The sequence below is a fragment of the Hydractinia symbiolongicarpus genome, chromosome 9 (genome assembly GCF_029227915.1).
Source record: "Hydractinia symbiolongicarpus strain clone_291-10 chromosome 9, HSymV2.1, whole genome shotgun sequence".
NCBI classification, from domain to species: domain Eukaryota; kingdom Metazoa; phylum Cnidaria; class Hydrozoa; order Anthoathecata; family Hydractiniidae; genus Hydractinia; species Hydractinia symbiolongicarpus.
This window is the reverse complement of record NC_079883.1, coordinates 12,752,144-12,768,107: the sequence shown is the minus strand read 5'-3', so window position 1 is coordinate 12,768,107 and position 15,964 is coordinate 12,752,144. Positions and strand designations below refer to the sequence as shown.

Here is a 15,964-nt window from a genome sequence, read left to right as displayed (position 1 = left end):
GTAATATTTCTGATTTTAACTTAATTCCTTGCATTTTGACCTTTCACGAAAGCATTTTCATGCAAAAATACAACGATGTTTCGTCGTTATGAGGATATCACAGTACCCATATAGCAGTAACGACAGTATTCATCGTATTTATAACCGTTAGAAAAGAATTGCCAGATTCCGAGGAATAAATATATAAAAAAGTGTCGAAGTTTGAGGAATGCTTGCTAGTTTAAGTTATAATAATGCTTCGTCGTTTCGAGCTCACGGATTTAAGATCACTTGACTTCTCCTCTATTCGACCTAATGTATGTGTGTAGCATGGGAGAGTTGAATTAAACAATGTTGTTTCCGTTGGATATATTTCGTGTGTGTAAATACAGTTTTCGTTTACCTATTATTTTTGTACAGAGTATAAAATAAAAATATATTATCGCTAAAAATAAAAGTTTACAAAAATAATAAAACTTAGACATTAAAGTCCTAAAAAATTCCTTGTGCTTTTTTTTTAAAGTAGCTGGAATTTAAAGTTTAAAAAAATTAAATATGTTAAAAAAAAGTAAAGTTATTAATCGAGGCACAATAATTTTACCATATTTGGTATGTGAAATATAAAAATGGAAACTCAAGCATCGTAATTTTCACTTTAAAAGTTGACTTTGAGAACTTTTACAGAACTTGTCACATCTTATGGCCACAACAAAAAATAATGTCTCATTAAGATATTTTAATTTTCTTCACAGCATTTCGCGCTTTTTTTTAAGTCTTAATAAGATATCCGGAAAAATCAAAATAAATTATTAACATTTAGTTGATGAGATAATCTAAAAATCATTAAAAAAAACAACCAGCTAAAAATGTGCCTGGCTTAAAAATATTAGTATGGAAAGAAATAAAAACAAGTGAAAGAGACAATGATGTTAGTAAAAAACAGTTCGCAGTTAGGACGGAATGTTTTGCGTGACATTTGTATAAACACAAGAGAAGATTACATTTTGTATACCCAGCCTTCTAAAAAACAGTCCAGCTGTTAAAAGAAGGTAATATAAATATTCAAATCTTCCCTTACGTCAACATGTCAAGCAGTAACTCTCCCCTTTGTGCAAATAACATATATATAAAATCTCTTTATTATCCTAATATCGCTTTCATGACTTAGCTTAAAAAACTTATTTGGCTTGTTAGTGTAAACAATATACTCTCTGACAAAATCAACAATTCGGATTCTTTTATCATCCTCTGCGTAAATATGTACTTTGCTTTCTTTTAATCCGTTGTTTTTTTTATTCATCGTATATACTGAAGGCAATAATATATGTTCCATTACATTATATCTTTTTCAGTTTAATTTTTTTTTCTTGGTTTGTTTGTTTACTTTAAGCCAAACGATTTTGTTTTAATCGATAAATAATTTATATCGCCGGCACATTAAATTAAAAATCTCAAAAAACTATAAAATAGAATAAAGCTCCCTTTCCAAGTCGTTTTGCCAAATTTTTTTTAGAATTTCCCAAATTCACATTTCATAATTCCCAGGTATTTACAAGTTGACCCATGGAAATTAAGTAAAAAATTAATTTTCGGTCAAGAGGACTGAAATTGAGTTGTTTACGGAGAGAGCGTTGCATTTTACCAACTCATCCCCAGTAAACGTGACATAACAACTTAAAGAGAAGTTTTGAACTCTTTCTCGGTTTTTGTAGTCACGCTAATTAAAGGTGTTCTCCCGACGATTATATATTCATTTAAACTGATCTTTCTTTTAACGGGTTGTTTTTCCGTTGACGACATAAACGACGGCGTTCTTCTTAATCGGCGGTAACTATTACGTTGGAATTCTTGACTACCGTATCGCGGCGGACTTCGACAGTCGCTATTATAGGAAGATTGTTTGTGAAATGTTTCCGATTGACGTCTTTTCTGAGGTGATATTTTACTTTTACTGTTGTAATCATAAAATGATTTACTCCGGCGCAACGGTTCCCGTGGTAACGTCGGAGCGTCACTTGTATCAGTTGAGTGGAACTCTGGCAATGATACATTAGAATTAAATAAGGATTTTCTCGCAGAGCTCCACTGTCTGGAGTATCTCCTCTTCTTATGTCGCTTTGGAGTCGCGGCACTGAGAACATTTTCTTGCGAGCTCCCTCGTGTTTTGACGTCACTCGTGCTTCCTTTCGTGCTGCTTCGTGTGCTCCGTTTACTACTCGTGTCCGAGTCGGAGGAATTCGATAATAAATACTCAACCGAGCTTTCAAATCTGTCTTCTGTTAAATGTTCCGGCGTAGCCGCAGGTAAATTTGAAATTCTTAAGTCTTTCATTTGTTTTTGCAACTTTGTGTCCTCTTCATTGTCACTTTTCACTTCTTCTAACTCGTTCTCAAACTCATCTAACTCGCTTTCAATGTCAGCTGCGTGTCCATCGTTGAAAATGTCATCATCATCGATATTATTTTTTCCATCGTTATTATTCATAAAATCTAACTCCCCTTCCTTGTGATTTTCATGCATGCCAGTGCCATCACTCCTGTCCACGTGAATATCTAACAACCAATCCGGGTCGTCGTAGTCGCCAGAAAAGCCACTGTCGTGTTTGGATCCAACACGTTCTCTTGTTATCAAACCTCCCAATCTTGCTTTGCACTCCGATTCAGCGAGTATAGTTTCGGCTGCATCTTCTTCTATGTTTGAATCGAGGTACGTGTCGATTTCTTCCGCGCTTAGTTTACTTTGGAGAAAAAGGTGCAATGCAGCATGGGATAGATAAACATTGTTTTGAACCAACCTGTAAAAACAAAAAGAAGTACAGCAAAAAAATTTTCATCCCACGGGGACGCGAAACAAATCTCTTTTTTTGCAAATAACCTTTATAATTGTATGAAACGTTGACAAATTAACCAGTTTTGCATGAATCAAACCCCTTTTGTAAAAACAGACGTATATGAGCACATTGTGGAGCTAAAACGACGAGGACCAAGATGACTAAAATACCAATCCGTGCCTTGATGAACCATACAAATTATCAAGCATACTACAGTAGACAAACAAGTCAGGTTAACTTACCCAAATAAAAATTCTTGCAATTTCTTTTGTCGCTGTTTGATAAAGTCTTTGTTAAATCTTCCAAAGAGACGACGACCTGGCAATGTTGGTGGATCCCTAAAGAATGAAGATGAAAGTGAAACTTTTGAATACGCTGATATTACAAAAAGAGAAACTCTGCGAGTGCGTGCTTTTTTGTTATTCACACTTAAATTCAAGCCGCCACTATGGGCAACATATCTTAGTATTCAACTGTTGAATGAACAAATGCACAGAATGAGTTTCAAAAGTTAAGTCCACTACGGACTGCTGCATATCAAATCAACAAAAGTATGGTCTATCACTTCTTCAGTAAATTTGTGTAATACTTACGAGGTCATAGTATCTTTTATGAGACGATTTCGTAACCAAACAAAATCAGAGTACCTTCGACGTACTTTCGAATTTTTTATAGTGAAAGCAATATGATTGGTCTAAATTAAATAGAACAGCTATTTGATTGGTTTAAAATTAAGCTCTTGAAGGAATTTGTGCACATTTAAAATTTTAATTAGTGTGGTGAACTAGGGCTGAATAGGGTACAGAGCCAGAGTGCAGGACCAAGGTGCGGGGAGCCTAATGGCTAAAATGTTTTTCTTTTGTGCAACGCCGTTGATTTCATAATGTTGATAAAATTCACACTGGGAAGCTATGCTAAGATAAATTTTTGCATACACACGTAAAAAAATCCAGTTACGTTTTTAGTCTTACCTTGAGTTCGATTTCGTAGTCGGTAAATTGGGCTTTGCCATCATCAATATGTGTGCGCGCATGGCGTACGGAAATTTGTATGTACTGAAATATAAAATAAAAATATGTAATATTTATATATTTATAAACTTTTTAAGTACAAAATGTTTTTTTTAAAAAAATATAAATGAGACACACCTTAATTTTTTTTTAAAATTAAGATTCACCTGTTTTACCGAAAAAGCGAGTATGGGGACCAGGTTGTCATTTCCCTATGCAAATAAGGATACTTAGTTCGGAGGAAGGTATGATTATTTAGTTTCGTCATGAAAGACATTTAGGATGAAATCTCATCTGCTTTAACACGAAAATGTAAACTGCTAATGGCATTTAAATGTTGAAATATCCAATTTTTAACGATACAGCTCGTTTTTCTCACCAACATTGATTATCGAGTGGAGAATGCTGCAATGGCGAGTTTTAATGATAATATAAGCTATGATATCTTAGCAACTTTGTTACCAGGCCTTTTTTTTAATCTGTTTTACGGAAACAACCCCCAAAATTTTAGCAGTAGTAACTACCTAAGAACGAGTTTTTTCGATAAATTCGAAGGTTTTAAAAGATTAAAAACTAGTCTACATTTGAGAAGCAGTCTCGTTGTCTTTGCACAAGAAAGATCTAAAAACAAACAGACATTAAAAGAATCCCATGAGTAGAAACAACATAACGTCGCAAAATATCGTTGTTTCTTCATGTAGTACATTGTCAACAAAAAGTCCGGTATTATTTATTTCACACAAGCTTGTGAAAGACAATCAAAAAATTCTCCTAATGAAGTTTCAAACAAACAACTTCCTTCCCAGACTCTTCGCTAATATTAAAACTAGGGTTGTAAATGAGAGTGGATACGATGTTTTTTAAAAATGAGGCTTTCTGACACACCCACTTGGCCTAGTCCTTCCTCTCGCAACCAACTAAAACTCACCGAAAAGAATTTCATGTGTGATGTAACGTCCCATGTAATTGAATCCTTGTTATTAAAGCCTGCTTAATAAAATATCTCACGAAAGCTTTGCGTTAGAAGATTAACGTGGAGAAAATGGCGCCTGATAGAGGCAATCTTCGTGAGGATTTATGTAGGCGGGCCTAAGGTTTATAATTCGTGCAAATCAATCCAGGTTAGGCAAATCGGAAAGAACTCACTAAGTATTCTTCTGGTGCGTTTAGAAAGAAAACAAACCATAATGTCGCTAGAGATGATCACGATGCCTTTGCTGACGTATCTACATGCCTGTGTTGAAAGTCATGTATGAAAACCTTTTTTGATTTAGAAAAGTAACACGAAAAGTTTCAATCACTAATAATCGTGCTTTTTTATATCGTGACAAAAAATCGCAAGTTTTCGCTTATATCTTATCCTCATTTTTTAAAATTTCTACTACAAAGGCGCGGTAAAACTTTTCGTGCAGCTCTTTCTAAGTAACAACTAGAAAAGCAGGTTTGAACAACGATTTCTTTGGTAGGTAAATATTTTTGTTTAAGGAATCTGGGAAAAATTGGGAACACATCACGTCAATCTGGTTAGCGACTGTAGATGGTTTAAAATAATTAATTTTACCCAAGCCTGCACATCTTTCAAAAGTTTGTGTGACGTTCCAATCTGAATGGGTCTGCCCACTAACTTTGTTCCCAGAGCTCTTGTAGAGAACTCTTGCCGTCTTTATTTGCCAAAGCGAATAGTTTTAGGACTTCCAAAGGCCAAAATTCATACTGTTGGTATAATTTTGCACGATAATTATTTTGCGCACAAAAATTTATTGCCATCGTAACTAACAACTCACACTCACGATAGCATAGCATTAATTGAAGCGAAACCTGAAAAACCCTAACGTTGTACGGTCGAACTAATTTTTCCCTTCGCGAAACATAGTTTAAGTACGATCAACTCTCAATATAGTAAAAAAAGACTAAAGATAGATTTACGATATGAATATCTTGTGGAAGTGTTGGAATAGAGTGGGATGTGTCTGTCTAAAGCCGGCAAAATTGGTGCGAAAAAACGTAAAGTTTTAGAGATGTTCTCTATAGAGATTTATCTCAAAATTTTTTACCTGTTCCAATTCGCTCCTCGTAGTGTTAATCTGTTTTATATTTAACATTATAAAGGTATCCACTTTGAACCATGTCTGCTTTAGACAGATTCCACTGTACGAGTATTCATCATATATGACATCACAACTCGATTTGTTTGGCTACTTTGCCAAATTGGATTAAAAAAAAAGTTTAGAAATTTCAAGAACCTCATATTTTAAAACCGCAATTATGTTTGATGACATCTTTTGATTCTTTATTACTCTCTAACGGTTCCCAGACTACGAAATAACAAAATATTCGCAATAAAAATAACATCCTTTCCTACCTGGTCCCCACGGAATAATCGGATATCCGGTGCTTCCATGATCACATTGATAAATATGTTTTCTTTTCGTAACTATATCACTATATATATTATATAACCTTTTTTAAAAAAAAATTTAGATATATATTTGTGTGCTTCGTATCTGTAACGTAGTATTGACGTTTCGTTTTATATCTTCATAAAAAACAATTTGATATTGGATTACTAAAAAAAAACGCTTTCGTCTTATACACAGGCTGTTGCTACTACGCAGACTTTCTTTCAACTGAGTTGTTATTTTTCAACGGTTTATGTTTTAACACACTGTTTAAATGTTCTTAACCTTCTTGTCGGATTTACTTGCTACCTTAATCAACAATGTTTGTCATTATAATAATCCATAATTGTTTATATATAAAATAAGGAATTCGTTTGTGAGCGTCCCACATTGAAAACGTATGTGTGTCCTGAAAAACAGATCACCACAAATCCTTCTACCTATAAAAACTTACAATAGAAAACGTGTAAAAAACACTACTTTACTACGAAATAAAGAAGAGAACGAAGAAACGAAAGATCTGTTCTCTGTTGCAGGGCTTATCTTATTAATTACTGTTTGTATACTTAACGACTTTTTTTGGTGATAAAATTAGCCACGAGGAAGCGCTGTCTTTTTAGTCTCGGTTGTTTTTGTTTGGCAAACAGAGTGAAATAGTAATCTTAATATGAATTGGGAATTGATATACTAGTTAGTTTTACTAACATGCTATACGACATGTACTCTGGTAAAGAAGAAAGTTCATCCCTTTCTTAGCGCTCTCTACAATTACGATTTCATTATAAGATGATGAATTTTGACTGTAGCTTCGTAGCTCTAGTGTTATTGAATTCTTAATCCCAGAGCTCTTTGAGATAAACCGAGGTTTTAAAGAGCTCTGTGGACGAGAATTATGTCATTGGTTATCATTGGTCATCAAATTCCTGAGACAGAACGCTCTTCGATCGCATTGTATGTCTAGTTACTGGTAGCCTTGTGGTTGGCATTTCTGGCTCAAACTCCGGTCGAGCCATACTAGGGCCTTAAAAAGGTATAAGAAAAAGTATTGATGTCCTGGACGGTTATATAGGGATTTGTAGTGGATTGCACTACTACTTTCGTAGCGCAAATGGAAGCTTTAAATGCACTCTCCCCATTAATAACAGAACCAATAGGATGTTCTGGGAAATTTAATGCAATACCAAGGCACAATTTGATCACTGATAATTTTATTTCAGAATTTTTCGGTATGTTCACTCACTTTGTTATTTCCATAAACTTTGTAAGATCATTTTAAACCTTTTAAGGAAGAAAATGGGCAAAAACACGTGTAAAACATTACCAAGATCTCGCGTGTTTGCACCAACATATCACGTGATCTTATATATTTACATACAATGTGGTGTGCGAAGTGAACCACTACTTGAGACAGAACTGAAATCTCCGTATTTAAATCCCTCAAACATTGGATAAAGAAACAGATTAGAAACAGTTATATACGTAATAAAAACTGGAGTAAAGAAGCATTGTGGTGAAATGGAACGTGACTGTATGATCGTCCGTATTGTCACAGCAAACAACTTTCTTGTTTCTTTTGTTCCGCCCCCATTATTACACGAAGTTAATTTCTTTTTTGGTTTAGTTTTTGGTCATTTTGTTTTGCTTAAATAAAAAAAGGTATATTATTCATTATTTACATAGCTTTTAACCTAAAAATCATGCAAAGATTACACCGCGCCTCGTGTCGCTTTCGTGTCGTGTATGATTTATTATGATTTAATTTTTGTCTACTTTTATCTTTTATGCTTTCGTATGAGTTGTAACTTAGAAAAACATGTATCAATATCTTCTAAAAATTTTAGCAACAGCGAGATATATTTTCTTAAAAATTAGAATTTAGTTCGGCAGCCATGCTTGAAGAGAAGAAGAAAAAGACTTACAGAAAATTTTCTCCTCTTCTAAGTAATAAAGTAAAAAGTCAAGAAAAAAAAGTCAAAAAAATTGGAAAACAAAATCCTTTATTTTTTTTATTTTTTTTTTATATGGATGTAATTTCTGAAAACAATCCAGAAGAAAAATTGACTTTCTTATATCTTCTCTTTAACAAATTTTATTTCTTACAACGTTCAAAACACTGTAATAACAAATCCGGATAAACAAACTACAAATCACAAACTGAGAAAAAATAACCTTTCGAAAGATTACTTCTCAAAATCCTATTTAAGACTTTAATTCTACACTAAAATGACAGAACTGAAAACCTAAAGAAATCTGTGTTGATTGATCGACTTTTTTTTATCAGAAAGTATAAACAAGAGGGGAGATATTTGTGAGAGATGCTTCTTTTTTTTATTTAACTTACTACCAGCCTACAAATAAATAAATAAATAAATCAGATTTCGTCAACAAAATGAATAAAGTTTGAGTGACATTATTGTATAAGAATTTATTTATGTTGGCCCGTTATACAAAAACATTCACCACAAAAAACTGCAAAGGCGTCCCCATTTAGCAGCTACCACTCCTTCCACAGTTTAAATGGCAATAAAGAAATAGTTGGATTCAAAATTGTGTAGAAACTCTTTCGGAATATTTATCAAAAATAGACATTAGCGCACATTTTGAGGTGATTGCAAATTGCGTTACAATTAAAGATTCATTCCAGCAAAACCACACTTCATTGATACCAAAAAGTCTGAAAGCATTGTGCAAAGCTATTTCAGATCAATCCTACTTAAATTGCAGATTACAAAAACTCTATCATTCATGTGGAGTAGTGTAAAAGAAAAAAACGAATACTTTTGCAACTTCGTTCTCAGGACTCTTTTTATATTCTTCACATGCACAAAAATTCTCCCTTCATTTTATATTTCGATCTTTTAAGCGTGAAAAAGCTTAATTTTACTTCACTTTAATTTATCAAGATTTTCATTAATTACGATTGTACACTAATAAGCGTGTTAATTAGGAGATGACAAAAATATCATACGGAAACTCAGTTATATAATTATATAACGACCAACTTTCCTGTGCATAATTGATGACGTAAATTAAAAATATATGCCTCATTATCAACCTATTCTTTTCAAAATACTCAGTTCCATATCTAATTAGTATTAGATAGTAAATTAGATGTATATCTAATGTATATCTACGGACATTTTGTTTTTAGCACTGATGTAACCTCGTCTACAGGACTCTTCTACTCTGGGGACAGGGTTGGCATTGATAGTCAAAATAAATAGTATGTCCTAGTACAGATACTTATGACTCGAGTCATTTTAGGGCAACTTTGTCCCAGGTGCTTATGTTTCGTCCAAATATTAAAGGCCCGGGGACAAGGTTGATTTTGGAAGGAATTTTTATGGTACTCCCACGTTATTGCTAAAAAGTTTAATTTTAACAAACTTTCATGTAGAACAAATTGATAGAATTTACCGTTATTGCAAGTTTGGTCAATTCTGGTTATAAATTAGACGGATGGAGGGGGGAGGTGTCATGTAGCATAGCATAGGAAGAAGAGTGGAAATTCTCTTAATCTTGTCAAATAATTTTTAAATGCAGTTTATGCACCCACATTAACCAACCGCGATAGTTCTCCTCGTCCGGATAAAAACACAAAAGTAGCTTACATAATCCGAGAGCAGGAAATTTATCCCGGTTTCAAATATTTTTTGTTGCTGTGGGTCTCTTTTTTGACATTAAAACCGGGAATTTTGGGTGGGTGAGATTTAAGACAAAGACAATACCGTCGAAGCTTTCGCGATAAATAAATAAAAACAAACAAAATGTGTTGCCAATAGCAACTGATCACTTAAGGTTGTTTTTTCTATCATCTCCCACATCAAATACCCTAATTACTTTAAATCATAACGCTAATAATGTAACATTTTTCTTACATTTTCATCTAATTTTCTTAGTTTGTATGCAATACATAATCTATTTTATGATTTTATTTATTTTATGTCACATTTTAACTAGGTAATTAGATAAATTTCTTGGTTCTTGTTTCTTCTCATAACGCGCCAGACTTTATCCATAACGATAGTGATTAATATTAATGGATTTTTATGGGGATCAAAGTCTGTGTTGCCGTGCGGTCGATCATAGAACCCTGCTCACCTACTAAGAAAGACTAAAGCCGACTCCCCACTAAGAAAATCATAGGGTATTATTTTGGTTTCAATGGTTGCCCTTTGTTTCAATAATTTTCGATACGAGTGCCACGCACAAAAAGTTGAATTTAGCCCTACTTTCTCATATATCAACCAAAAGATCAAACTCGTCCAATCAGTTCCACCGATTTTAGTAGGATATAAATATCAACATTTCCAATTTGAAATCTGACTATTTGAAATTTGACAATGTGCGTTAGTTTCCAGGTTTCCGGGATGAAATAAGATGCGAATTTTATGTTATAGCTACCATGCATACGCTTAAAATGTTTATTCCAAATTATAGTAACGGAAAAATACCGTCTACCTCCATCCTCAAGCAGGAGAGGGGCCGGGCGCTTTCCCTTTCTTGACCAATAGGCCTAAATAAACCTTGGCGTACTCTGTATGCGCTGTTATGTTCTGCAGAAAATAGATAAATAAATTAAATTTAAAAACAGGTAATAAAAACTACACTAATACCTCTGAAGTATCGATAAACACTGAGTTACATTCTTGTTGTTGTTCCTGCTGTTGTTGCAAAAGAGAAAGCAGCCTTTTCGCATTGGCTACAACCATGTTCGCTTGTAATGAATGAATTCTTTGATTTGTTTAACGACAAACTGTTGATTTAAACTAAAATTCTCATGTGTTAGCTCATTGAGAATTTAATTATACAAGTCATTAAAATGTAGCATTCTTTAGCTACAACGAAACAATGACATACAACGATAATTAGCACCACGGTTATTTGTTTCATTCAAGCAAGCTTGTACTAAGGCCATTGAAAAAAAATCGTCAGCCGTGTATTTATAGTCGTCACGCATCAGTTATGTTTATTTTATAACGAAGCTTCTTACTTTTGTATAGGCACGGACGTAAAATAATTCAGTAAAAACAGTACGGTGTAAAAACACGTCAAATATTGCGGTTTGTTTTTGTTTGTATTTACACATGAAGCAAGATATCACAATGTTGTGTATCAATTTTACTTCCGGATAATAACCTCGTACCCAGGACATTTTAAATCGAGCGTTGGCTGAAATGCTGCACTGTCGTAAAATCATTTTTTTTATATTAAGATTCACCCCAATGAGGGAGAGAGGAAGGAGGAGAGTTAAAAGTAACATGGTAACGAACCTACTGTTCCGTTTTCAGGTGTTATATGAATTTTCCTCATAGGCACTTTTGTGAATACAACAGTAAAAAAAACACTTCTCTTCCGAATGTTTCTTTTTCTTTGGATATGAATCAACATTCTAACAGCATAAGTGCGACACTGGGAGTTAATCTTTTTCAAAATCAAACTGAAAGCGTTTCCTAGGAATTTCGAAGACGCGCTTCTCATTTTATTTCCTATCAGCCAACCTGTTTTATTATAGAGTAGGCTTTAACAAAGCGCGGGTAATCGGCAATTTATTTATTAAGGTAAAACTTCTCGTAATATGAAAATCTCGTCCTAGAACGAGCCTGGATTAACTTTTTTACAAAAGACATGCTAAAGTCAGGAAATGCAAAGAGGAAAAGAGAATCTATAATCCACACTTGTTTGCAACACCACTCCTTCTTTCTACCATGTCTACCACAACATACATATTTAGTATAGTCTACTGTTAACAAGTGTCTAATATTTGGAAAAACAAGCTACTTGTCAAAGTTCCGAGTTTTAAAAATTTAAAATATTTTCATAACCTGACCTCGTATGACTTTATTAGCAACCACGTTTCCAGAGCATCATTTGCAACCTTGTTACTAGTGATTAGAAACAGGGAAAATAGGTAAAAAGAATTCGTGCAAAGTAGACAACCATGCAGAGTGAACAGCGTCGATGCGAACAATTTCTATTTTCTTGACTTAGTATGCATGTCCAGCAGATTGTGCGTAAAATTATGAATGAGTGAAAACATATTTATCAAATTATTCTCAGTAGTTAATTCATATTTAAACGTTGTCAACACTAGGATATCTTTTAATGGTAATTCTCATGTTTTTCCCAGAGTTTGTTGCCTACTAGTTATACAGCCCTAACGTTTACAGGGCGGCCAACAATTTTTTTGGCCTGGAGAGGAGGTTGGAATTGATTATGAGTTTAATCTTCCTTGAACGTGTTTCGGACAGAATTTCATGATTTAAATCAACACTTAAGAGCGAAAAACAAAAGCTCTCCCCCAGTTAATTCTTTTTTGAAATTACTGCATGCGTAGCTTCGTGTAGACTGGCACGTAATCCAACAAATCTGCTGACACAATCAAAAACTTTTCCTTCTTTTAACCACGCCGAATCTTTTCTTACGGACATTTATCCTAGTAAACTAAGCTTTCTTCGAGGTTGTCAAAATCAGTTTCTCTTAAACAAAAGCTTAGACGTCAGAGCAAATCCTTAATATTCAAATCCACCTTATAGCAAACCCCGAATTGCAATCAATGAATAAGCATAAAGTTGGCATGGTCAAGTTACCTTCTTAAAATTACAAGAATTAATTATATTTGTTCGGGTGAGTGAGGCCATTTGCGCTCAAAACAAAGGATTTCCCGATGTTAACTACGTGAGCAAAGAAGAATAAAATTAACTAATCAACAAGCGCGGTCAGTATCAAAAGAAGAGGAAACATTAGGCCGGGTCTCCTGGCTAACCGATGTCATGTTATTTCTAGGCTTGATTTCTAGTCACCTGTAGTTTCAGCGTTGGCAGAAGGCCTTTGCCGACAAGGTAATCGCATAGTTAACAGCTCTATTTTCGTGTTTAGTCAGCAGAAACGTCAACAAAAATATTCATAAAATAATTTCCAAAGGAGCTTTGGACGTTGAACGTTAGGCGTATGTCCGTCCGTTTTATCAAAAAATACTCGTGCACGACCGCCTTTCTGTTATGGTATTAAATGCGGTATATACTATAAGGGCCTGATTACACGGGAAGATTCAGCCCGTTTAACCAGTCAAGAAGTTCAGCTTGGCTGAAAATTTCCATCGGTCATTTCAAAAATTGAATGTTTAAATAAACAAGAACAGAAAGTAAAAAAACGGGTTTTTGAAAAGAATAGAAATCATGAAAGATTAACTGCGATAGAGACTTAAGCTCCCGTTAAAATAGCTACTTGTTCATCTTCTTTCGCCACTTTCTTGGCCAGAAATAATATTTTCAATAATGGCGGAATCTCGAAAGATGTAAATTGAGGAGAATTTTAATTGTACATGTGTGTCTCGTACAAAAGTGATAACTACAAAAATAAAGGTGGTGAACGGAAAACTTTTAAAAACGTAGTGATTCGATTTCTTTGTGTGTATTATGGTAAAAATTCAAGAAATAAAGAAGAAACATTTTAGATTACTTAAAAGAGTTAGACACTTAGAATCAATGCTAAACGTCGTGTACATTCAGACCTCAGCATCTTATACTAAAAATCGTGAGAGAAATCCTGGGGACGAAGTTCTATTATACGCCTACAGCAATTACTATAAACTAGTCATTGGCCCGTCGGAATTCCGCGGGAAATTGCCAATCGTACTTGCATTATTGTGAATTATCGTTCACCTGTTGGCACAACCACGTCCTCAGGGGTTTCTGTCTGGCGCTGCGGACAGCGCTGCATCTCACCGTCAAATAAAAAGAAAAGATAGGTCCTTGGATCGAGATTTCTATCAGCAGGAAGTCATAAAACTACTTAGACGGATGTTATTACTTAGGTGCAACTAAATTATGAATCTCGGTTTTTAAATGAATCTGCGGTATACTTTACCTTACAGACAGGCAGACAACGAGATTTTTTAAATTCAACCTCTTTATTAAACTGAAAAACTGAAATTAAAAATTCACGAAAGGAAATGAGTGGCCGTTATTATAAAATAACAAATGTTCAGGAAATAATAATGCGTACTAGATAGTTTACAGGAAGCCCTTAGGTATTGACAATACCGTTTAAAATATTTTTTTTAGGAAGCTATTAAATTTGTAATTTTTAATTAGGCTAAGCGTCATCCCTAAGTATAAACTTCACTTTCTTAATCACGAGAGATCTCTGAAAAGTATAAAAATGGGTGCAGTAGCTGAGATGGAGGTAGGATCATGTTCATAGTCAGTTGTCGATTAAGTAGTATTTGAACCGTAATAATATATTAGTATTTGGGTAAAAAAGGCCACGTAACTTAGTAGAATTTAAGTGTATTGGTTACAATTCAAATCTTCAACTTTTATCCTATTGGATAATTTAAGCCTTATTTAAAGCTTGGAGAATACCCCTATTCTCCTAGGAAAATGTACTGGTCCATCCTTTCGACAATCATTACCAATCCTGTTGAATCGCTTAGAATTATAAGGCTTCAAAAAGTACAATTTAAGGAAATGTAGTAGACATCACAGTAAGAAGCATAATTTTTTGCAATAAAATATTTTGTAGTATAAAGATGATTCTTTATGGTTTAATTATTATATCAACGGCACCTTTTAGCGATCAAAACAGATTTAAAATCCCAATTTTTCGATTCTGTTAGATTCATTTCGTTCTTGAGTTTTTAATGATACATACAAGTGTCAAAAAGGCTAATTTTTCATTAAACGTACATTTCGACATTGTTCAGCGAACATTTTCAAATAAAAGTAATGTATATTTGTTTGTTTGTTTGTTTGTTTAATTGTTTAAATATTGTTCACTTTTCTCGCCTTTTTTTAACATTCTATAACTAGTCTATATTTACATATATATGTTTGGTACTTGAGAAGTAATCTAGCAATCAAATTTTAATTCGCTCTTGTTTGTCTCGCATGTCGTACAAAAACTGATTCGTATACTTCTGACAATCAGGTGAGATAGCAACCTCATTGCCAGGGCTCTTTTTCTTTAGTGAGATTAGTGTGATGGCGTATTTGTGAATGTAATTGTTGACACACAAACATTAAACAACATGTCTCCACTAACAACGGTGTTGGACAGCCTCTAAAGCATAGTCTTGTTGTCATAGAGATTACGTATTACACACAATGGCGAACGTGTAAACTAAACACGTGGAGATTGGAATGTGTCCAATAATTTTGAGATTTTTCTGCGATTACACTTGCTTGTTTTTAGTTAAGTCTAATGGAAGTAATTTTTGAGAATTTTGCGAATACTTACGGATTCTGCAAGTAATGTTCGTTGCGCCTTTGATGATTTTGAAAGTTTGAAGCTTCTGTACTGGAAAAAAAAATTTTTAAAAATAATATGTTATATTAAATTAAAATCCACAATTCCGGCGAAAAGTATTTCACTTGTGTTAAAAGATGTGTATGAAAAAAAATGTGTGATTCGAAAAGTTGTTCGCATTATTTGAAGCCTATCATCTCATAAATGTCAAAATTAAACAACTCCTTTTTTCTGTGCAATTTCGTTCACAGTGAATTTGGCAATTTTCCATTTAACATCGCACGTCGAATAAATATTTGCATATTTTTACAATGCGAATTTTTCCTAGATTAATAGATTTATCTAGTCAATCAATTTGTGACAGTCAATATTACAACAGTGAGAGAGTTTTTGGTAGGTAGAAATCGTATTTTTTTTAACCTTCCCAACATATATAAATATGATAGGGTCGCACTCTGAAATTCTCGCCTCGGAGTTAACTATTTCTCAAATTTTAA

The 15,964-nt window shown here is 33.8% G+C and overlaps 1 protein-coding gene across 2 annotated transcripts; it reads right to left on the bottom strand.

Annotated features, from left to right (window-relative positions):
- Nucleotides 1-333: 333 nt before the first annotated feature.
- Nucleotides 334-10,984, bottom strand: LOC130657059 (uncharacterized). 2 transcript variants are annotated; one of them, XM_057460021.1, is made up of 5 exons: nt 10,835-10,984; nt 3,781-3,864; nt 3,403-3,503; nt 3,052-3,147; nt 334-2,773 (listed from the first exon to the last, which is right to left on the bottom strand). In XM_057460021.1, exons 1-5 carry the CDS (start codon nt 10,928-10,930, stop codon nt 1,654-1,656), a joined length of 1,497 nt encoding a protein of 498 aa, XP_057316004.1. In that variant the 5' UTR covers nt 10,931-10,984; the 3' UTR covers nt 334-1,653. The 2 variants fall into 2 exon arrangements, with proteins under 2 accessions (XP_057316004.1, XP_057316005.1); XM_057460022.1 differs by lacking the exon at nt 10,835-10,984 and adding an exon at nt 6,182-6,507.
- Nucleotides 10,985-15,964: the final 4,980 nt, after the last annotated feature.

What these genes read in the sequence shown, in the direction of transcription:
- LOC130657059 (XM_057460021.1), bottom strand. Translation starts at nt 10,930, where the DNA reads ATGGTTGTAGCCAATGCGAAAAGGCTGCTTTCTCTTTTGCAACAACAG. An exon ending in ATAAAAGATACTATGACCTC is followed by an intron (nt 3,148 to 3,402) that starts GTAAGTATTACA and finishes TTCATTCTTTAG; the next exon opens with GGATCCACCAACATTGCCAG. An exon ending in TTGCAAGAATTTTTATTTGG is followed by an intron (nt 2,774 to 3,051) that starts GTAAGTTAACCT and finishes TTGTTTTTACAG; the next exon opens with GTTGGTTCAAAACAATGTTT.